The sequence below is a fragment of the Rhinopithecus bieti genome, unplaced genomic scaffold, assembly GCF_001698545.2.
Source record: "Rhinopithecus bieti isolate Rb0 unplaced genomic scaffold, ASM169854v2 scaffold_62034, whole genome shotgun sequence".
In the NCBI taxonomy this organism is placed as follows: Eukaryota; Metazoa; Chordata; class Mammalia; order Primates; family Cercopithecidae; genus Rhinopithecus; species Rhinopithecus bieti.
In genome coordinates this window covers 36,722-59,681 of record NW_016823752.1, presented here as the reverse complement: position 1 = coordinate 59,681, position 22,960 = coordinate 36,722, and the positions used below count along the sequence as shown (strand labels likewise).

At 55.8% G+C, this 22,960-nt stretch overlaps 1 protein-coding gene across 1 annotated transcript in view; it reads right to left on the bottom strand.

Annotated features, from left to right (window-relative positions):
* RASA3 (RAS p21 protein activator 3) overlaps nt 1-22,960 on the bottom strand; it is an 80,196-nt gene that overhangs the window by 41,067 nt on the left and 16,169 nt on the right. The window contains exons 2-3 of the mRNA XM_017861827.1: nt 18,153-18,256; nt 7,641-7,735 (exon numbers count right to left, since the gene is read on the bottom strand). Of these exons, the coding sequence (XP_017717316.1) occupies nt 7,641-7,735; nt 18,153-18,256 (199 nt within the window). The remainder of the gene's footprint in view (nt 1-7,640; nt 7,736-18,152; nt 18,257-22,960) is intronic.

The window sequence follows — 22,960 nt, the reverse complement described above, 5'->3', positions numbered from 1 at the left end:
CAGGCGCTGTGGCGCTCCCACAGGCCACGCAGCCCAGGGAAAGCCTAGAGGGCAAAGGGAGCAGGTGGCTCCGCCCTGCCGCAGCCGACGGGCACGTCTGGCCCCCGGGACGCAGGGTCCCAGCCGTAGCCTTCCTTCAGGAGAGCTGCCTGCCTGGCCGCTCGGCCCCATGTGGCTGCCCAGGCTCCCAGCTCTGCTGACAGCAGGTCGCTGCCTCAGAAGTGAGGGGTCCAACCGTGTGGGAGATGAAGCAGCCCCCCAAAGATGCTGACGCTACAGGCTGCTCACGTGTGTCCATTGGGGCAAAGCAGAGGGGAAGCACAGCTCTCTCCTGAGCCAGGGCCACTGCCTGCCTTTACCTCCCCGCGGGCAAGGCCGCATGGAAGCCGCAGGAACCTGGGAGAGCTCACACAGAGAGCAAGGCTCATGGGGGCTTCCAGCAGAACAGACAGCAAGGCTGCCCTGCGGGTCCACCTGTCTCTATGGATCCGTCTGTCTCTGCGTGCTGCTGTGTCTGTCCACCTGTCTGTGTGCACAGCTGTGGGTGTGTGTCCACCTATCTGTGAGTATGACTGTGTGTCTGTCTGTCTGCCTATGTGTTTGGTGGGTTTGTGTGTGTGGTGTGTGTGTCCACCTGTATAAGCATGCTGTGGTGTGTGGTGCCCGCCTGTGTGTGTCCACTTGTCTGTGCATGCACTGATGTGTTGTCCCAATCTGTGGACACACTGCTGTGTGGATGCCACCTGCTGTGTGTGTCCCAACCTTGTGTCCGTCTGTTGCATTTGACTGTGTGTCTGTCCATCTGTGCTGTGTGTGTGGTGGTGTGTGTGTAGCTGTGTTTCCTCCTATGTGTGCGGCTGTGTCATACCTGGGTGTGTGGCGAAACTGTGGTGTGCCTGCCTATGCATATATGCGACTATGTGTGTCCCATCTGTGCTCTGTGTGTGCTGTGTCCCACCTGTGTATTAGGCTGTGGTGTCCACCTGTGTGCAACTGTGTGTCTGTACTGTGTGGCTGCGTCACCTGTGTGCCCATGAGACTGTGTGTCCACCTGTGCTGTGTGTGCATGTGACTGTATCTGCTTGTGTGTTAGTGTCCACCTGTGTGCAGCTGTGTGCATGCAGCTGTGTGTGTCTGCCTGTCTGTGCATGTGGCTATGTGTCTGTGTGGGCGTGCAACTTGTATGTGTGTTCATACTGGTGTGCACACGGTCTGCGTGCATCTGCCTTGTGTGTGCCTGAAACTGTGTGTGTGTCTGCCTGTCATGGTCCGCCTGTCTGCGGTGTGCAATCTGGCCTGTATCGTGTGGCTGATGTCCTTCTGTGTGTGCGTGCAACTACTATTTTGTGTGAGCAGCTGTGTGTGCATCTGCCTGTGTGTGTGTCCGCCTGTGTGTGCTTCTTGGTCTGGTGAGTGTGGTGGCTTGTGTGCATGTCCTTCTGTGTGCACGTGCGACTGTGTGTGTCCAGCTGTGTATGCGTGTTTGTCGACCTGTCTGTACATGCAACTGTGTGTGGATGTCTGCCGGTGTGTGCACCGCCTGTGTGTACATGTGACTGTGTCTGCCTGTGTGTGTGCGGCTGTGTGTGCCTATCTGTGCATGCCGCTGTCCCTGTATTTGCTCCAGCCTGAATGGCGCTGAATGGATGGAATGAACACAGACTCATCCATGCATCAGGAGCTCTGCCTGGCCCGGCCCTGAGCTCCTGCTCCTGAGGCTCCAGCAAGGCCAGGGCCTGTTCCCCAGGGCTTGTCACTCCTGTGGGAGGGCGGGAGGGAGGGGCAGAATGCGTGGTGCTAAGACGTGGACGGCAGAACCGACGGCAGCCCTGCAGCATGTGGCCTGGTGCAGAACCTCGGATGGAGCAGGGACCTCGCTTAGGCCCCCACCAACCTAAACGTTAAAAAACCTTAAAGTTCCTTCAAAAATCTTCCAGACACCTAGCCCGCCTTGAGAGGTAAATCACCTAATAAGAAAATAAATAAAATAATACCCCAAAATTAGTCAAGAGATATTTATTCCCTATACAAGTTAAAAATAGCATCTTCACATATGCCACTAAGTTGCTTTTCAAAAACCCAGACCCTCACCAAACAGATCTACCAACACAGACCACAAATGCAGGGGGGATCACAGACTCGAACCCCAAATGCCAGGCTCTGTTCTGTGGCTGTCCACGGGCTAAAGCAGTGCCCTGAACACCAAAAGACAGGAGGAAGTGCCTGGCCCAAGAGTAACTGAGAACCCACTGCTTCATCCCGTTCTCAAATGCCAGGCGCAAACTCCCTCAGGACAGAAGTGTTCGGATTAGAAAGAGGCTGCGCAGACGGAGGCAGCTTGATTCCTGTTAGGGAGCTTCAGGAAGAGTCATGCCGCATCAGGGGGTTGTGGTCCCTAGCAGCAGGTTGTGGCCCCCGTGTGCTCTCCTGGCTCCTGGCAGCAGGGTGCGGCCCCGTGTGCTCTCCTGGCTCCTGGCAGCAGGCTGTGCAGCCCCCGTGTGCTCTCCCGGGTCCTGGCAGCAGGCTGTGTGGCCCCCGTGTGCTCTCTCGGGTCCTGGCCAGGTCCAGGGGCACCTGGCTGGGCACCATCAGGTCCTGAGGCCGCTCCTGTTCCTACAGCATGAATCCCTCCCGACCGGCTGACTTGTGTGCTTCCGTCTTCTGCTGATTTGGGAGTGGGAACAAACAAAATCCACCCCTGGAAGGCCCTTTCTCTGGCCAGAAAAGTTGCTGAGTAAATCTGCAGGTGCCAGCGCAGGCTGGAGAATCCCAGAATATTTAGAGGTTAAACGACACAGTTCTAAATAACACACACATTGGAGAACACAAGACACATTTTAAAGTGCTCTGGAATAAACAGAAATGAAAGTGTTACTCATCAAAATCAGCGGGCGCAGCGGGGTCCGTGCTCAGGGTTTGACGGAATCTGGAGTAACGGCCGTACAGACTGGAGCAGAAGGTAGATCCGAACCCTGACCTGAGCTTAGGGCTGGGAGACTGAGGAAAATGAGCAAACTAAACCCAGAGCCCAAGAACAGAAACCAGAAGTCAGATCAGAAACCAACAGAGAAAAATCAAAGCCGAAGGCAAATTCCTTGAGAGATCAATAAAATTATAAACCTCTAACCAGGCTACCAAGAGCAAAGGGGAAAGGCACAAATTCCCACAGGAAAGGAACGAGAGGACCTGGCTGCCGACCCTGGCACCTGCCTAGACGCTGCACCGAGGTCCCTGGCACTGCACTCCTGCGAACTCACAGCCGTAGCAAAGGGGCCCAGCGTCCACCACGGCTGAGCTCCTGACACCGCGTGGCTGCAGTGTCGCCCGGTGTCACCCATGGGGCCCTGGGCGGGGGCTACTGAGGGGTGTATGGAAACTCCATACTCTGCTCAGTTTCCCTGTGAACATATAGAACTGCCCCCAAAACAGAGTTAATTTTTAAAAAGCAGCCAGTGGTCCCCATCCATCTTTCTCAGGAAGGCCTTCCCCAGGGAGAGAGCAGTGTGGGGGGCCAGGTCAGGGTCCTGGCCCCCTCCCACCGGCTGCTGCGTCCCCAGCTGGGCGGGCAGTGGCCCAGAAAGCAGCCAGGACAGAGGCGCCTTGGATGCAGGGCTGTTCCACGCCGGCCGCAGAGAGGAGACAAAGTCAGCGGGCAGGTGAGAGGGGACACAGAGGCCACGAGGAAGGAAGCCTAACCTTGGCCCTCTCCTCCTGCAACCCTGGAGAAATGTAAAAGCTTGGCCCTGGACGACGGACAGTGACTTTGTTTGCTCTGAAAATCCTTCCAAGAGGACTGTCTACTGCACAAACACAAAATTCCCAGAGGCTGTGGCAGGAGGCTGGAATTTCTACCCCAGTCACTGATTTCATGGTGCAACTGGAAAGCTCCAAGGGGGAAAACACGCAGGTGTCTCTCAGGCGGACAGCAGACCTGGGAGTTTGCTGTGATCCCTCGCAGGGCTGTGCTGTTTTCTGAATACGTCACAGATGCACTTGAATGCCCGGCTTATGAAGGAGCTCAGTGACCCCCCAGGCACCCAGATCACCGCAGATGCCTCGCTGTCACAGGCAGTGCCCCTGCTGGCATCTGACGCTGACACTGCCCTGCATCGGGGGAGGGTCAGAGGGCACAACGCTGCATCATGAAGTGATTTAACAAAGACCTTCCAACAGTGTCTGTTCCAGAAGGAAGCAAGAAAGGTTTAATTGCGTTTCCCCCATTTCTGCGACGCACTCACTGGCCTCCCCAGTGGGCCGCGTCTGTGACACTTACTGTCCGGACGCAGGACATTTCCTGGGAATCAGAGCAGAGGGACTCAAGGAGCCGCAGTGCCACCCCCCTGCCTTCCTGAAAATGGTCACTGTGACATCTTACGATGAAATGGCGGCCCTGAGACTGGAGTTGTGGGTTTTTCTTCTTCTTTTGAGATGGAGTTTCACTCTTGTTGCTGAGGCTGGAGTGCCGGGGCACAATCTTGGCTCACCGCATCCTGCGCCTCCTGGGTTCAAGCGATTCTCCTGCCTCAGTCTCCTGAGTAGGTGGGATTACAGGCGTCCGCCACCACGCCCGGCTAATTTTGTATTTTCAGTAGAGACGGGGTTTCACCATGTTGGTCAGGCTGGTCTCAAACTCCCGACCTCAGGTGATCCACCCGCCTTGGCCTCCCGAAGTACTGGGATTACAGGCATGAGCCACCAAGTCCAGCCTGGAGTTGAGGTTTTAAAGGTTGGCTGGAGTCCAGCAGGGACGCTGCTCCCCGTCACGGCCACATTTTGGGTGGCGTTGGGGCTGACTGCGTCGGTGAAGTGAGCAGGGCAGCACCCGCCCGGGACCAGCGGGCATCGGAGAGCACTGACCCTGCCTCCTGCCTTTTAGACAACAGCTCACATTTGCCTTCCATAAAGTGCAAATTCCTGGGAGACTGACACCACTCGGTCCAGGATCCTCACATTCCGGACAGTGAGAGGCAGGCTTGGAGGATGCCGGACTTGGCCCTGGGCACGCCAGCCGCCTTGGGCGTTATTTATGAGAGTCTACCAGCCGTGAGATCAGCCGGCAGCATTCTTATTTACAGCTTCGTGGAGATGAAACATCTGAGTCCTGATCTTCATGGTGGTTGCACAGTCTCCCCTGTGATGACTGTCACAACAGCCCATCAACAGGCGACCGGACCACCAGCACACGCTTCGCACCTCGGATCATTCCTCAGCCTCAGAAGGAAGGAGGTTCTGATACCACAAGCGACCTGGAGGACGTCGTGCGGAGCGACATCAGCCTCAGGAAGACCAGGAGGGCAGAGCTGACTGCCATGAGCCACGGGGAGTGGCCCGCATCAGAGACAGAGTGCGATGGGGCTGCCGGGGGGAGGAGGGACGGAAGCGCGTGAATAAACCTCTAGCCAGGGGACAGAGGGGACAGAGGTTCCGCTTTGCAAGATTAAATGAGCTCTAGAGATGGGTGGTGGTGATGGTTGTACAATATTATGAATATATTTAATACTGTGCCACTGCATTGGACATTTTAAATGGTTAAAATGGTAAATGTCATGATGTCTCTATTTTACCACATAAAAAACTGGAAAAAATAGCATAGAATACACACAGAGAGACACACACACAGAAGCATGTGCCTGTGAACTGGTGAAATCTGGATAACGTCTGTGGACGGCACAAACGTGGGCGTCCTGGTTGGTGTTGCACCAGCTGCACAGGGCGGTGCCTGGGGAAGCCGGAAGAAGGGAGCACGGCCTTCCGTCTTCAGGGCAAGGAGGGGATTCGCCCCTCGCCACTCCTGTGTGCTGTTTTGGTGTCTTCCTATAAATCTATAACCATTTCAAAATTAAATCAATTTTAAAAAAGGCAAGAAAGAGGAAAAGCTACACCTGCCAATAAAAACAAACTTGAATCCGAGGAAAACGACGAGGCTGCACTCTGCCTGCTGCTCAGAGACCCCAGCGAAGGCGGGTATCCCAGAATAGAAGTGCCGGGGAACACGCAGGCGGGAGCGGCCCAGTCAGCAAGCCCCGCCTCCCTCCCGGGCAGCGCGTGGGAAGCCCCGCCTTTCTGCTGGGACGCCAGGGTCCGCTGGAGCAGCGCGCTGGGGCCCTTGTGCTCTGGGGCTGCGAGGACAGTCATCAGTTCTGCAGTAATCACAGCGTCCTTCACTTTCCACAGCACATGTGGGTTCCCCAGCCAGCGCTTTCCTAGGAAGCAGAGTTAATTAAGTGTCAAGCACAATTAGCACAGGTCCCTTAGGGCAGGGCCATTCCCAGGGCCTCTTGGCTCCACTCCTTCATTTCCGTCGAGGGCCTCACCCCATCCCCCTGGCTGGGCTCACTGTCAACCTCATGAATGAACCCTCTGCTGGCCATGGGAGTGTGCGCAGCCCGTGACCTCGGCAGATGGCGACCTTGACCCAGTGAAGCACAGAGGACGAGGGTTCCTGGAGGAAGAGGGTTCCTGGGTAAAAAGGGTTCCCAGGGGACGAGGATTCCCACAGGACACCAGGCCATCCAGTCCCCTGGCCCAGATCTGCCCTGGACCTGTGGGCACGGAGCCTCCATCCGACCCACCCAGTTGCCTCTGCTGAAGTCTCAGGCAAAGTTCTCACAAGGAGCCTGTTTTTGGGATCTGTCCCGGATGCTAGCCTCCAGGTGTAGAAACAACAGTCACCGCCACCACTTTATAACGCGCCAGGTGCCATTGAGTGGCACACATGCCATTCCAGCCCGCTTCACAAACCCACCCAGATGGGGAAACTGAGGCTTGCAGAGGACGTTGGCAGCAATCCGATGAAGGAGCTGGCTCCGAGCCCGGCGGCCTGTGCTGGGACTCTGCACTCAGACACACACTGAGTTCCAGCCGAGGACCCACCCAGGAAGCCTCCCAGGTTCCAGGGTCGGGCCACGGTGCCTCTTGCTTGTGGCCTTTGCAGCTGCTCCATGTCATGGACCAGGGCTCAGGGTGACCCCACAGGAGCTTGTGCAGGTTTGGGCTGGGCAGACTGACCCCCACTGCTCCCTCTCTTACAGGCTAGCCTGGAGCAGCTGTTGCTGGGCAGCTGGGCACCGTGCGTCCATAGCAGCCGTAAACACAAGGGTCTGGGATGTGGGTCCCAGCACTGGAGCCCCTGGTCTTGCATGGGGAGGTGGGACAAGCTCCTCCCATTGGACAGGGCCGGGGCCAGCGCCAGTCGGCACACAGTCCCGGCAAGGCGGGGTGAGCCCCTGGTCACTTCCGACAATGGACACTCGGGAGACCAGCACGTTCTTTCAGCTCAGACCTTTCTTGGTGCCGAGTGTCGGGGAGCAGCCCATCCAGGCAACCGTGACGAAGCGAGGGTCCCTGCAGGCTGACCTTGACTCGGCCCTTCCCCACTCGTGTTCTCTTGGCCCTCAATGACGTGTGCCTGTCCTTTCCCACCGTGTTGGCTTTTACGGCTGCCTCAGTTGTGCATGACAAAGGAAAACCCAAAATCCCTGTGCGGAGCCCGGGCGCGCTCCGAGCACAAGCAGGCTCATGGTTATTCCCCGTCGAGGCCAAAGCCCGACCTACACCTTCAGCCACAGTCAGAGCCGTGCGCGTCTCGAGGCCCCATGGCGTCCCGGGGCTCGGTTTCCGGGGCTGTGCCGAGGTCTCACCTGCACCTCTGAGTCGGCGTCCACGTGCTGCAGCTGGAACCAGGTGTCCCTGTTGTGGTACTTCTGCAAGTCCTCCTTCTGGATGGCCACCTTCCCTGCAACATAAGCAGAGGAGATGCACCACAGGCACAGGCCCCAGACCCAGGACGCCTGCGAGCAGAAGGCAGCCCATCATCACTGCAGCTCATCTCCAACAGCTTAATTCAGAATGGGGCACCGGCTGGGCGCGGGGCTCATGCCTGGAATCCCCACGCTTGGGAGGCCTGGGGGGAGGGTTGCATGAGACCAGCCTGGGCGATAGGGCGAACCCTTCTCTACAAAACAAAAAGAATGAGCCGGGCATGGTGATACTGTGTCTCTAAACCTTGATACTAAAAAGTCAAAATAATCAGGTGCAGGGGTAAGTCTACGCCATCTCCCTTCCAGTAAGGCGTTCGGGAGGCTTCGCTGGGAAGATGCGAACGTCCAGTCCATCGGCAATGCGCACCTCACTCTCACTGTGGTCTGTGGCCAGTTCTCACAGCGGGAGGCATGTCGGAGCTTGCTGGGTGCACGAGAGTCCCGTTCTCACAAATGAACACCTCATGCCTCACACACCACCAAGGCAGCGGCATCACGCCTCGAGAGAGACACGTGTGCACCTGTGCGAGCCACAGCTTGAAACACATGTGTGCCTAGAGTTAGCTTCTGTGTGTGAACACGCACACACGTGTGCATGCATGTGGGTGCTCGGGTTATTCGCAGGGAGGACTGACAGCTAGAATGAGCTGCAACCTTCCCACACGACATGGGCTGGTCTGAATCCGTGCCTCTAAAGTGTAATCCATGAGCTGCCTTCTGGGGCCCCTGGAGAGCCTTAAAGTGTAGATTCCTGGCCTTCTCCAGACGGAGGAGAACAGAAGCTCTGGCGGGGGCCGGAATCTGCACCACCACAGGTCCCTGGGCACTTCTGTGGGCCCCAAAGTCTGGGGACATCTACTCTAAACCATTTCCTGTGCCTTAAACAGGCTTAGGACTTTGGAGCTAGACTTCCAATGAAAATACATATCAGAATATATTTGTACAATATACATTTACCTAGTATGGATTTATATGTGCAAATTCGCATATGTAACCATTATTATCTGCTCATACGTTCACCTCATGCCAGAAACATTCTCACAGTGGGGCAAACGCATGCTCATCCCTCCCTGGCAGGACAGCGCTTGTCAGGCACTGGGCACTGAGCCGTCTTCCATCCTGCGTCCCCTCGCAGCACCACCACGTCAACCCTGCCACTGGCCTCCACGCACTGCGGACCACTCCACCCACCACGGCGAGCACCCACGCAGCACGTGCACCTCTGGCGATAGACGCATGTGAATTCCCAGGGAGTCGCACACACGTGACGTCTGAGCCCATCGCAAAGCACACACGAGCGCAGGAGTGAGGAAGGAAATGTTGGCAGACTCCTCGCGTCTTCGTTCTGCACCCAGAGACACACACACCCTCCTTAAGGATTCTGGTCCAGTCACCGAAGCGAGAAACTCTGGGTCCCGGCAGACCCCGGTTCCACCGCAGCGTCCACAGCTGCAGGGTCTGAGCACACTGTGCACAACCCAGGCTCCAGGGAGCGGCCTGGGCCTCCTACCCAGCCACCCTGCCTCACGCCAGGACAGCACAGCCCAGCCCGGTTCTCTCCTCCAAGGAAGATCCTTTTATATTTCTGCGTCTCAAAAAACCTCCGCAGGCTCCTATCGGAACAACCCTGGCCTGGCATCTGACAGTCTCACGCTTTGGCCTGACTCGCTGCCCAACCTTAGTAAATTTGGGAACACTCCACCGCCAGCCTCTCACAGGTGCCATCTCAGTCAGTCCTGCGGTGACCCTGGAGGGGCAGGTCCCAGTCTGCACACCCCGGAGACAAGCAGGCTGGGGCTGCAGGGAGATGGAGCTTGCGTCCCCGCCTTCCTGCTGGCGTTCCTTCCTCCATGAGCGTCCCCCACCTGCGAGGTCTCAGGACGCATCTTCCCTCAGCAGCTCCTCTGCCCCACAGGCTCAAGCGAGCGAGACCTCAGCCTGACCGGTCCATTCCGCGACTGATCTCAGAGCCCGTGGGCCTTGGTCGCCAGGCCCCTCCCTTGTCTGCAAACTCAGAGGGTCTGAGACACGCCCAGCTCAGCACCAGCTCCAGACCCTAGGGACAGCACAGGGTCGGCCACATGATGGGGGCACCACGTGGCCACAGGACATGGTGGGAGGTGCGGAAGGTGGAAAGAGGCACAAAGACGCTTTCCAAGTGCCCAAAGGACAGATGTGGAATCAGCACAGTTTGCCTCCAGTGCCACTGACCCCTGCCGTGCACCTCAGCACCTTCGTCTCGTGTCCTCAGGGGAGCCGGCTGCAGCTCATACCGTCCACTCTGCAAAGCAAAGCAGCCCTGGGAACAGCCCTGGAGGAAGCCCCCTCCCAGTTCTGGGACTCCCGCTCACAACCAGGGCCAGCCAGTTGCACAGCCTCCCGCACATAGATACAGCACACAGACACTCATGGGTTCGTATGATCAGCCTGGTGACCTCATCAGCTCAGCTCTTGACACACAGACACACACAGACCATCTGGAGCTGCACGGGACGTTGACACCACTGAGGGCAGGCGAGAGCCAAGGCAAGAACCAAGGGGACCAGCGCAGAAAACAGGCCCCGGCACACGTGGGAGAAGGAACACCAGGGAGACTCAGAGAGAAACCCAGTGACACACCCCAATAGCCTCTAATGGAGCAGACCACGAGGTCAGACCAGGACACCTCCTCCTGGCCGCTGCGTCCCCCGTGCCCTCCCACCAGCAAGCCCTGGGCGGGGCTTGGACTTTCCTACCAACCCCCAACCCTCCCAGCCCACCCGCCCTCTCCACCTTTGGACTTCAAGGGTCCCGAGTGGCGTCTCTCCTTTCCTCTGATGACGGCTGCGTGGCTCTTGCTAATACTCCCTTTCCCCACAATGCAAACCTCAGTTTTGAGTCTCACAGGAATAAAGCCACATGAAAGCAAATATTTCTTAAAACTGAGTTGGGCAACAATATTTCAGTGAAAAGGAAACGTCTTCAGACTCCAAGAACTCCCCTTCAGCTGGACAGGGAGGGTCAGTTTTGAAGTCAGAAGTTTTAAATACTTGCAATGTCACTGTGTCTTCACATTTTTATGAGCTGAAACTGGGACGGGAGAAGTCACATATTTACGTGGATAAGAATCTTGGGCCGGGCACGGTGGCTCAAGCCTGTAATCCCAGCACTTTGGGAGGCCGAGACGGGCGGATCACGAGGTCAGGAGATCGAGACCATCCTGGCTAACACGGTGAAACCCCGTCTCTACTAAAAAATACAAAAAACTAGCCGGGCGAGGTGGCGGGCGCCTGTAGTCCCAGCTACTCGGGAGGCTGAGGCAGGAGAATGGCGTGAACCCGGGAGGCGGAGCTTGCAGTGAGCTGAGATCCCGCCACTGCACTCCAGCCCGGGCGACAGAGCGAGACTCCGTCTCAAAAAAAAAAAGAATCTTGTAACTGGCACATGATTACAAGTCTTTATTTTTAGAAGTACTTCACTTAATTTTTTAATAGGTAACAGAAACAGAACAAAATCCACAACATTCAAAAGGATTTAAAATCCCTTCAAGAAGGGATCCCTGCCCCCGCCACCTCATTCCCGATGTGGGGTCACTTCTGTCACCAGCCCCCAACCTCTGCTTCTAGAAGCCACACATTCAACAATGGGGACATGCGGACGTCTGAAGCATGCATGTTCGTATCTCCAGATGCTGACCTGAGAGAATGCCTGATCCGAAGGCCACGGCGTCTATTGAAATTTCTCTGATGTGCCCAATCCACAGGGTTGCCCCCACCTATTTGAGTCACACCAAAAAGTTGACCGAACACTCTGGGTCTCCCTTTCTCGCTTGGGCAAAGGCGGCAGCCTTCTCACCACGAGAGGCCAGAAGGGTCACTTTCTTCTGCTGCATCTGTGCTGGCCAGGCCCGTTCAGAAAGGAGGAGCCAGGGGTCTGGAGGGCATCAGATGGGGAACCAGCTGCCGAAGGACCAGAAAAAGGGGAAAGAGCCACAGGACACCACTCAGCGAGAGCCGCCGAGACGGGGAGTGTGGCCGAGACGCGGAGTGCGGCTGAGATGCACGTGCCTCGCTCTGACCCCACCTGTGTCCCAGCCAGGGCCACGAGGAAAAACAAAGGTCATACAGATCCCAAAGGAAGAAATAAAAACCTTTATTCATAGAATGTACAAAAAAAATCTACAAGCAGAGCTAATAGAACCAGTTGGTGTGTTTAGCAAGAACAGAGAATACAAAGTCAGTAGGAAGGCGTCAATAACCATGAAAATTAAACAAAAAAAGCACCATTCACAAAATTATGCTTTTAGGTTTGTGCTTTTGGTGGACTACCTGAGAAATCTTTGACCACTCCATTAAACACATAAAACACAGAGAAATAAATGTTTTTAAATGTGCAAAATGTGTAGGCTGAAAACACATCACAAAACACGGATGAGAGAAATTGTACAGACTCAGGCATGTGGGAAGATACACCAAGATATACCATGTCCATGGCTTTGAAGACTCAATTTTGTTAAGATATTAATTCTCCCCGAATTACAGATCGATGTAATCCCAGTCAAAATTCCTGTGGGACTATTTTGGAAATCGAGAAGCTCATTCAAAAATACATATGGCAATTCAGAGGGTCCAGAAGAGCAAAACAAATTTAAGAACAAATTTGAGGACCTTACACTACAATGTAAGACCTGCTATGAAGCCACAGTGATCGAGACGCTGGTACTGGCATGAGGACAGGGGCAGCACACGTATGGCGCAGGGCTTGGGGCTTAGCCTCAGAGGGTCTCTAGCTTCACTCAGGAAAGAATTTGAGAACGAGGTAGTGGTGGAAGAAAACAGTTTTATGGAGTCGGCAGTGTGATAGCTCTGAAACCACTCCCGCAGAGCAGGGCTCCCCACAGGCGGGGTGCTGAGGGTGGCAGCTCCGGGCAGTCCTGCAGTCTTGTTTATGCTCACTTTTAACTGTGTGCCCATTAAGGGACAGATTATGCAGACACTTCTAGAAAAGGGGTGGTAACTTCCAAGTCACGGGGTTGTTCCTATGGAAAGGGGTGGTAACCTCCAGGCCTTGCCATGGCGATGGTAAGCCGACACGGCGCACTGGCGGGCGTGTCTGATGGAAAGCTGCTCCCACCCATCCCTGTCGTAGCTAGTCCTCAATTTGGTCCGGTGTCCGAGCCCTGCCTCCAGAGTCTAGTCCCGCCTCCTACCTCAGACAGAACAGAATACAGAGGCCACAAACAGACCCATGCAATGCGGCCAACGAAGCCGGAAATGTGCCAAAGTCATCAACGGAGGAACGGTCGCCTTTCAACCAAGGATGCCGGAACGAACGGATGTCTACGTGGAAAAAATGGAATCCCGACCCTTTTCTTTGTGCCGTAAGTGGTAACTAGCTTGAAACAGATCATGGAACTAAATGTAAACGCTGAAAGCAAACGCTTTCCGGGAGAAAACTGCCACAACTGTGGGATAGGCAAGACTTTCTTAGACATGACACCACAGGTACAAATCATACAAGAAAAAAATGTGATAAACTGAACCATCAAAAATTAAAACTTCTGTTCTTCAAAGACAATGGTAAGAAAATGAAATACAAGTCACAAACAGGAAGAAAATATTTGCAAAGCACTCTTGTGATGGACTTGTATCCGGAATACATGGAACTCTAAAAAATAACAAGAAAACAACCCAATTAAAAGGGCAAAAGATTTGAACAATTTACCAAAGAAGGAATAGAGCAGCCACTAAGCCCATGAAGAGTCCTCAACGCCGCTCTTCACGGACACGTAATCAAAACCACACTGAGACAGTGCGCACCTATGGGAGTAGAAACGTTAACTAGAGAATAAAAACTCAGACCTAAGGGCCGGGCAGGATACAAACACCTGCTGCTCTCACCCGCTGCTGGAGAGAAGGCGGACTGGGCGGCCACCTGGAGACATGGTTGGGTAGTTTCTAATGAAAGTAAACACACACCCTACAGTGGGCCCAGCAACCTCACTCCCACGTATTTATCTCAGAGTAAGAAACAGAAACATTCTCCACATAAAGACCTATCCAAGAATGCGTACGGTGACTTTATTCATAATTCCTGAGGATTAGACACAATCCAGCGAGTGGATGAGGCCACTGAGGTGCGCCTGTATGATGGAAACCCACGGGCAGTGGGAGGGGCGACCTGGCTCACAGCCACATGGCGCAGGACCAGCGCAGTGGCAGGGGGGGGGGTTTGACTCTCATGGCCTCCTGGAAAAGGCAAGATGGTGGGAACAGGCCCCAGAGCAGTGGCTGCCAGGGGCTGCGGGCCAGGGTAGGAAATCCACCCCGAAGGAGTGTTCTGGGCGGGGGGAACGTATCTTAGCTGTGGTGCACCTGCATACGCTGCTGAAGGCTACACCTAAACAGTGAACTTTACCTTATGTCAGTTGCAGACCACCTGATTTATACACAAAGAATGGAGGTCTCAGCAGGGTGCGGTGGCTCCTGCCTGTAATCCCAGCACTTTGGGAGGCCGAGGCGGGCGGATCACGAGGTCAGGAGATCGAGACCATCCTGGCTAACACGGTGAAACCCCGTCTCTACTAAAATACAAAAAATTAGCCGGGCGTGGTGGCGGTGCCTGTAGTCCCAGCTACTGGGGAGGCTGAGGCAGGAGAATGGCGTGAACCCGGGAGGCGGAGCTTGTAGTGAGCCAAGATCGCGCCACTCACTCCAGCCTGGGCCACAGAGCGAGACTCCGTCTCAAAAAAAGAAGAAGAAATGAATGGAGGTCTCACTGCACCCCCACCCCACTGGGAAGCCGCAGAGAGTCTCTAGGGGCTGGAGGGGCAAATGGAGGGGACGTGGTGTTACCAGAGCCGCCCCGAGGAAGGCGGAGGCCTCGCGGGAAGAGGAGGGAGGCCCAGGATGGGGGGCGGAGACCCCGATGCTCCTGACTGACAGCAGCGAGCCGGCCCCGCGCATTTCCCGGTTCTCGCATCTGCCGGGAGCCACAGTTTCCGGTCTGTGCTCCGCGGGTGCAGCGCCCAGCAGCGGAGCCGAGGTAGAGGCCGCCTCCCTGCGCCTGGAGCCTGAAGGCACCTGCGCCCCGGTGTCCCGCAGGCCACGGCCCTGCGGCTGGGAGCCCGGCTTGACCGACAGTTCCCACCGGCAGCAGCGCTGTGGGCCGCGGACTGGGGACAGAGAAGGCCGGTCACGCCGCCCAGGGCCGGCCCACGCCGGACACTTCTTCCCTCTGCTCCTGCTGCCCCTGCGAGGTTTCTGACCTGCAGGAGCTGACTGCAGCGGTGGAGGGGAGGAGCGGGGCGGGCGGGGCAGGGCTGAGGGCGGGGCTTTATTTCCCCGAGTCTCACTTGCCGGGTGGCGCATCCCGGTGGCTTCTGCTGCCTTTCTCGGTTTGAGTCGCCCCCGCCCTCCCCCTCCAGGCTGAAGATGCCCTCCCGGCCCCAACCCACACCCCCGACCCCATAGGAGTGCGTCCCCACCTGCCAGTGCACCCCTCACTCCTGGACCTGAACTTGCAACTGAGCACAGCTGTGGCCACCCCAAGGCAACTCGCTGGCAGGTGGGGTTTCCTCAGGGCGTGGGCAGCTGCTAGAAACAAGAGAACCAGGAGAACCACGCAACCAGGAAGCCAGTGGCCACCCCACACTTCCATCCAGAAACGCATTCCCCAGAACCTGGTGTTTCATGCCCAGTAACAACATAATTACCATCATAACGACAAATCGTTACCGGAGATCCAGACAGCCATCCATTTTCATGGCTGTAAACGCCATAGTGAGACATCTAAGTCCAGTCACCATAATCGAAAGCCACCAAGAACTGCTAGCAGATGACGTCAACAGAACAGTTAATAAACATCTTATTTGGTTATTTTCAGAGCACATAACTCCGGAACTAACTTGATCAGTTTCTCTTATTAAAATGTGCAAAAAAATTTTTAAATTTCTTTTTCCTTAGGGTTATCACTCAAAAACTGTCTCATACACCTTCGAGAATGAATCAAGTCCCTGTGGATTCTTGCACATAAACTGAGCTGGTGATGAGGCCTGACACACGGTCACACCTCGATTGACGCGTGGCGCCCAGCACAGGCTGAGCCCTGCCAGACACACCATTAGCCTCTGCTGAATAATCTGGATCCCACATCTCCCTTTCTTCCGGGAACACCCTTGGAGGCCCCTGGCAGGTGCTGAGAACACAGGAGCAAGACATAGGCATGCAGGACTATGGGCTCTGGGAAGCTCCGTCCAGTGAATACAGCACAAGAGGCAAAAGAGGCAAAAGAACCACAACCAACGAGGCGGGCAGGGGAGGCATGCCACGGAGGGCAGCTGCAGGGTCAGAGGCCATCTCCTGCAGCAGGCCCCAGTCCCGGAGGCGGGCATGGCAGGATGTGGGGATGGAGGAGGAGATGCCTCAGGAGCGGGGTGCAGAGCAGCTGCGCCCGGAGGCAGGAGGGAGAACTGCCAGCCACTAGCCCTGGAGCCGATGCCTTGGTCAGAGGGAGAGAGGAAGAGGGAACCCTTCCTCAGTGCCCAAACAGCTTGAATGCGACTTGAAGCTATGGGCGTGAACCTGAGGGCCTCCCAGGCAGACACTGAGCAGTGGGGTGCAGGGGTCATGCTGGACCCACAAGACCATCTCACTGACAAGGCTACACGAGGCCCAGCACAGCAAGACCCTGAAGGGGGCCAGGTGCCCACCGCACTCAGGAGCACAAACACCTTCTGCAATCGCATTTCAGGGCCAGGGTGTCTGCTGCGGAAGCACCCGGCACAGCGTTCCTGCTCAAAATGAAGTCAAATGTCAATGATCTGAGATCCATGTGACCCATTCCATGTATTTTCTAAACAAACTCTGGAGACTTCTATGAAAAGCACACCAGTTTCTAAGAATAATCATTTGGGTACAGTGAGTAACAGTCCCAAAAATGTCCAGGTCCCGACTCCTGCAATGGTGAGAGGGCACAGGCTTTATCAATGCCAGGTGAGGGGCTGCCCAGCCCCAAGGGCCTCTGGATTCACAGCTGCCACCCAGCCAAGCCCATCTCAACACCAAGCAGAGAGCGAGACCGGTCAGGATGGGCGTCTCTCTCCTTGTCTCTGTCAGGGGACTTGCCGTGGAGGCCCGGGACACAGCAGAGTGCAGACAGGAGTCGACCAGTTACCTGCTAGCCAGTTTCTCTCATGCCCTCAACGTCGTGCTGACGTGCACTAGCTGCCGGCCGCCCGGTGGGGACAGGCTGGGTTTTAGGACACTCAAGCTCTGAGGTGGACCTTTGGCTGTGCCTCTCACGCTTCTGTATGCCAAGCACTGGGAATGGGTCAGATCACAGATCCTGGTCCACGGCTCACAAATAGAGGGACACGGACGATGAAGAAAGCCCACAGCTGAGGGACACAAGTGAGCGCTGGGGAAAGGGGCAGCTGGTGTGGGACGGAGAGGCCATGATGCGGTATAGGGGAGCCAGTGTGAGCAGTGAGCGTCAGATGGACGCACCCCCTACCCCCCGCACAGCACCCTCGTGGCCTCGCTGGCCTCTTGCACCCGCGGACCCTCAGGCTGCCTGGGGCGGAGCTTGGGGTCCCCCTAGGGGACTCCTCCTCCCGCCCTGTCCCACTCAGCATTCCGCCAGCCATGGAGACGAGGAGCCTGCACCACCTGGGGTCTGGGTTCAGGCTGTGGCAGCCAGTACACATTGGCTCCCAGCCACCCGTCCTGGGCATGAGCTCAGGTGCTGCAGGACCCTCCTCCCTTCCTGGCTCTCCTGGCGACACAGTGGGAATTAGCCTGATACCCCAGCCTCCCACGCCTGCTGCATGAGGTCCGCTCCTGATGGGGTCCTCTGGCTGCATTTAGGAACCAGGAGCTCCCTGAGTAACCTGAAGTCCACTCTGCCAAGAGGCCCCACAACTTACAGGATGCTGCCTTCTGTGATCCCCGGCAGGGCTGCCCATGAGCTTTCTCCAAGAAAACCGGGGGAAACTGAGACCACACGCCCCCACCCCCACCCGCCCTTCCCGTGCCCACACCATGGGGACTGAAGTTGGGACAGGGACAGCCAGGATGTGGTGAGGAGGGAGGGCCCCACGTCCATGCAAAGGTCCCCCCACGGATGCCCCGGGAGAAGCCCTGGGAAGTTGTCTGAAGAGGGTCGGGGACGCTATGCTCTCGCCTTGAGGGGCCACGGAAGCCTTGACTGGCAGCGCTCACTGACCTGAGCCTGGCATGATGCTCCAGCAGGGACCACAGACGCCAGGCCAGATCCCGAGAGCGGATCAGGAGGAACACCCAGGGCTGCTGTGACCCCTCAGCACCATCCCGCCAGGCTCCGGACTAAAATGCTAATACTCCCCTGGTACAGAACAGGCGGAAAAGGGGAAGTAAACGCTCACTCATCACCTACCTATGATGGAATCCCTCCGGAAAACGTCTCTATCGAAAATGTAGAAGGACAGGTGACGAAAGCTCCGAGGAATTTCACAGTAAAAGTCTTCTCCATAAAAGGGGCTGGAGAGAAAGGAAAGCACCAGTTAGAACACAAGCCACGCTCCCGCCTCACCCCCAGGGGCACACACGTGTGGTCTTAGTTTTAAACGTGCCATGAGAACGCCCTGCACTGCGTGGCACGTGTGAGACATGAACCTGCAGCTCCCTGTGGGGTGAAGGGCGTCGTGGCTGCTCCCCGGCCTCCACCTCGAGCCTTTGCACTGCACGGATGAACTGTAACTGGGCTGCCTGGCGGTCCAGGAAGCTGAGAGACCTCCACAGAGACCATGGTCACTGCCAGAATGACTTCCATGGTACACGCTCAGGTCTAGGTCCAGCCTCAGGGCCATTGTGATGTCTTGAAGGTACCTGGTTTGGGGCAGGTAGTGGCTCCCTTTATGGATTAAATGTAAAACACAGCACTCCAGTGCCTTGCACTGTTCCTTTTATCCAGAGATCCAGTACAAAGTCCTGACTGCCCAGCCGTCCTCACTCCTGGGAGGAGGCCCCCGCTGCTGACTATGCTTACAGAGTGCACGGCTCAGGCTGCCCACGCGTGAGTCACCCGGAGATGCAGCCGCCCCACAGATGGAGACTTCAAATAACTGCAACCCCAATAAAGAAGCAGAAGCCAACGGGCTTTGCTATTCAGCAAACCTCCCTGTTGTCCTGGGCCGGCACAGGTGGGGTTAGGTTTCTCCCCATGCCGGACCTGTTGGCGATTACCGTGGTGCACGCACAGCTACCACCAACTCAGAACTCAACACAAGCCCACTTTCACGCACATTTATGCTAAGGTCCAAAACAGGAAAGATGTAAGTTATTCAAGGAGGAACCATTCCAATAGAGAGCAAAGGAAGGTCAATGGTGCTGGGCCAGGTGATCGTCCACACAGTCGCCAATGGCGCAGGCCCCACCCCAGCCACACACAGAAATGAGCTCAGACCCCGCACCCATGTGTAAGGGTGTAAGGGTTGGAGCTCCCAGCCTCTGAGAAAACGGGGATGAACCTGCACCCAAAGATGTCTTAGATCTGTCACCCAAAGCACAAGTGCCAAAAGAAAAATAAATGGAAAATCAGACTTCCATCAAAATTAAAAACATTAAAACTTTTCTGCATTAAAAGCTTTATTTAAAAAGTGAACAGGGCCAGCACGGTGGCTCACGCCTGTAATCCCAGCACTTTGGGAGGCTGAGGTGGACGAATCACCTAAGATCAGGAGTTCGAGACCAGCCTGGCCAATGCGGCAAAACCTCGTCTCTACTAAAAATACAAAAATTAGCAGGGCGTGGTGTTGGGTGCCTGTAATTCCCAGCTACTTGGGAGGCTGAGGCAGGAGAGTCGCTTGAATCTGGGAGGCGGAGGTTGCAGTGAGCCGAGATTGCGCCACTGCACTCCAGCCTGGGTGACAAGAGCAAAACTCAGTCTCCAAAAAATAATAAAAATGTAAAAAATTACAAGTGAAAAGACAGACTAGAAAAAATATTGGCAAGTCAGTTATCTGATAAAGGACTTGTATCCAGAATATATAAAGAACTCTTATAACTCAATAAATGATGACAAATAATTCAGTTTAAAAAAAGGCAAAAGATTTGAACACACATATCACCAAAGAAGACAAATGACCAACAATGTATTAAAAATTAGCCCTTGAGAAAATGCAAATTAGACCAGGAGATACAGCACAGGCAGAGGCCTAAACCTGGGGCCGGCGAGCGTTGCTGCCCGGAGCCCACGTGGGAGGTGACTGGAGTCCAGGCCCCAGTCCCTCCCTCTGCAGCAGCTTTAATTACAGGCATTTCATTTGGATTTCACTGATTTCATAATTTTTATAACTGGGTCAGAGACTGAGTAACGTTTACTCAGAAAACCATTTTTTGTCATAAAACACAATCTTCCAAAGGAGGCCTAAAATACCTACATTGTTGTAAGCATTTTGGAAACACAGCAGTATCCATTTACACACAAAAGAAACATCTCTTTATCTTTCAATGAAGGCAGAATGCTCAGGGATTTCCACAGACTTCCTCGTAGCAGAATCCTGGTTCATGAAGACCCATTAGAAAGTCACGTTTCCTTCAAACACATTCTCACATTGGTCGTTGTCACAGGCGCTCGAGTGCCTCTGATTTTCCTGGGTCTGCCTGGGCACCGCGGAGATCTGACATCAGGGACCCCCAGGGAGAAACACCCTGTGCCCGTGGGGTGTGCGCCCACAGGCACGTGTGTGGGGGTGTGTGTGTGTGTGCCCGTGGGTGTGTGCGTCCACAGTCACGTGTGTGGGTGTGTGCATGTGTGTGCCCGTGGGTGTGTGCGCCCACAGGCACGCATTTGTGTGTGCACGTGTGTTCCCGTACGTGTGTTCCCACAGGCATGTGTGCGTGTTCGTGCGTGCAGGCATGCACCCCAGAGCACTTGGGTCACACGTACACAAAGGCCCCACAGATGCGCCCCGCACAATGCACTGCTTTCATGACAAGGCGAGGGGTCATCACCCCGCCCCCACCCTGTGTAAAGTCACAGCTGCAGGATCTCGGGGCAGGACGCACACTCCCCAGGCAGCGCCCTGCAGCCTCCCTGGAGAAGCTCTGCAGACAGCGTCCCCACTGGCAGGAAAAACCACCGTCAACCTCGAAGCCAAAAGGGACACCAGACGTACGTTTTAATATTCACGACAAGGCCTCAGGTGACGAGCTACTCACAGGACACGCGTTAACAATTAATAGTAATTCACAAAACATTTGAGGTTTTTACAACGACAAAATGGCCTCTTCTGTACATCCCAGAGCAATTTTCAGGGCCACTGAGGCCGCAGCGACGACACGAAGTTGTGGGGCCTGAATGCGCGGACACAGCCTGGACTCGGTGTTTCCAGTCCCGCTGGCTCCCGGCAGGGCCCGAAGAACCAAGGGCTGGAGGCTTTGCTTACTGCTCCAGAATGGCAGGTGCCCAGGCTGTCCTGGCCGCGGCGCATCTCACACGAGAAGCCCAGCGGGAGCACGCACAGCTCCTGGCCTCGCGGCAAATGCGTAACCAAAAGGCGTAAGTCAAGCTTCATTCACCACGGAGGAACCTCAGAACCACAGGCACCGACAGCCAAGCTGCCCGAGAGTGGAACGGACGCCCTCCACTGGCACACACTCCAGCAGCCGGCTTGTCAGGAAGCTGTGGCAGCTTCAGAGCAACCCAGGCCTCGGGGTTCACTTGGCCACCTTGCCGTGAGAGGGCGTCACGCTTTCCGAGAGCCCCCCACCCCCCGCACAGACACTGAGGACCCCACTACGTGGGCCTGTGCCTGCCTGGCAGGAGGAGGAAGTGGGTCAGGCTGGACTGCGTGTCTGATGTGGTGTCCAACGTGTGTCCGGTGCGTGTCCAATGCGTGTCATGCATGTCCGGTGCGTGTCTGATGCATTGTGCATGTCCGATGCATTGTGCATGTTCGGCGTGTGTCCAGTGTGTGTCTGATGCGTGTCATGCATGTCCAGTGCGTGTCCAGTGCATGTCTGATGTGTATCCGGTGAATGTTCAGTGCATGTCCAGTGCGTGTCCGACGCGTGTCCAATGCATATTCGGTGCGTGTCCGGTGCATGTCTGATGTGTCCAGTGAATGTTCGGTTCGTGTACGGTGCGTGTCCGACACATGTCCAGTGCGTGTCCGGTGCGTGTCCGGTGTGTGTCCGATGCATCTCTGGTGCATATCCAGTGCATGTCCGGTGCGTGCCTGGTGCGTGTCTGATGTGTGTCCAGTGAATGTTCGGTGCATGTCCAGTGCATGTCTGACGCATGTCCAGTGCGTGTCTGATGCGTGTCCAGTGTGTGTCCGATGCATATTCGGTGCGTGTCTGGTGCGTGTCTGATGTGTGTCCAGTGAATGTTCGGTGCATGTCCAGTGCGTGTCCGACGCATGTCCAGTGCGTGTCCGATGTGTGTCCGGTGTGTGTCCGATGCATATTCGGTGCGTGTCTGGTGTGTGGTGAGGGGCAGTGAGATGAGGATGCCAGCGTTGAGCACACCCCACACACAGGTGCTGCACACCTGGCATTTGACCCTGCACACTTCCTCACCATCCCAATGCACAGGGTGGGAAACCGAGGCCCTCCGACATCTGATGAAACGAAACTCCCAGGGATCGTGCCGTGACTCAGGCCATGCTGTGTTGCTATAAACCGCTTTTACGTTTAGAAAGGGGCATGTCCAGTCTGATAATTTCACGGAGTTCGTAGGTTTTCTTGTAGCTTCCTCTTTCTGCTATTTTATCTCTTTTATTGAATGGATTTCTGGTTTATTTATGAATTTTAAACACCTCAATTTCCATGGACAGGTGTCAGCACCACCAGAAGCCTCATGGGACCCTTCCAGGTGCCCAGCCAGCAGCCTCTGCCCCGAGCCCCCACCGCCAAGCACAGTCACAGTGAGAGGAGTCACTTGGCAGAGCAACTGAACACCCCTCTACCGGGCAGCCCCCAGGGACACCGCGCCTCAGCCCCGCTGCCCAAGCCCTGCCGCACTGCCCCTGGGGAGCAAGACTTCCTCCGGCCTCCACCCAGGAATTTCTCAAGCAATGGCTTCAGAAACCTTGCTCCAGAATGGCAGAAGGGAGGCAGTGCTTTGGGGTCCTCTCTGCCCCCCTGCTAAGAGGAGCTGTGGTCCTCGGGAACCTCGCGGTCCCCCTCCTGAAGAAGAGGAATGTCGCACTCGCATTTCCATTTTACACCTTTGCAGCC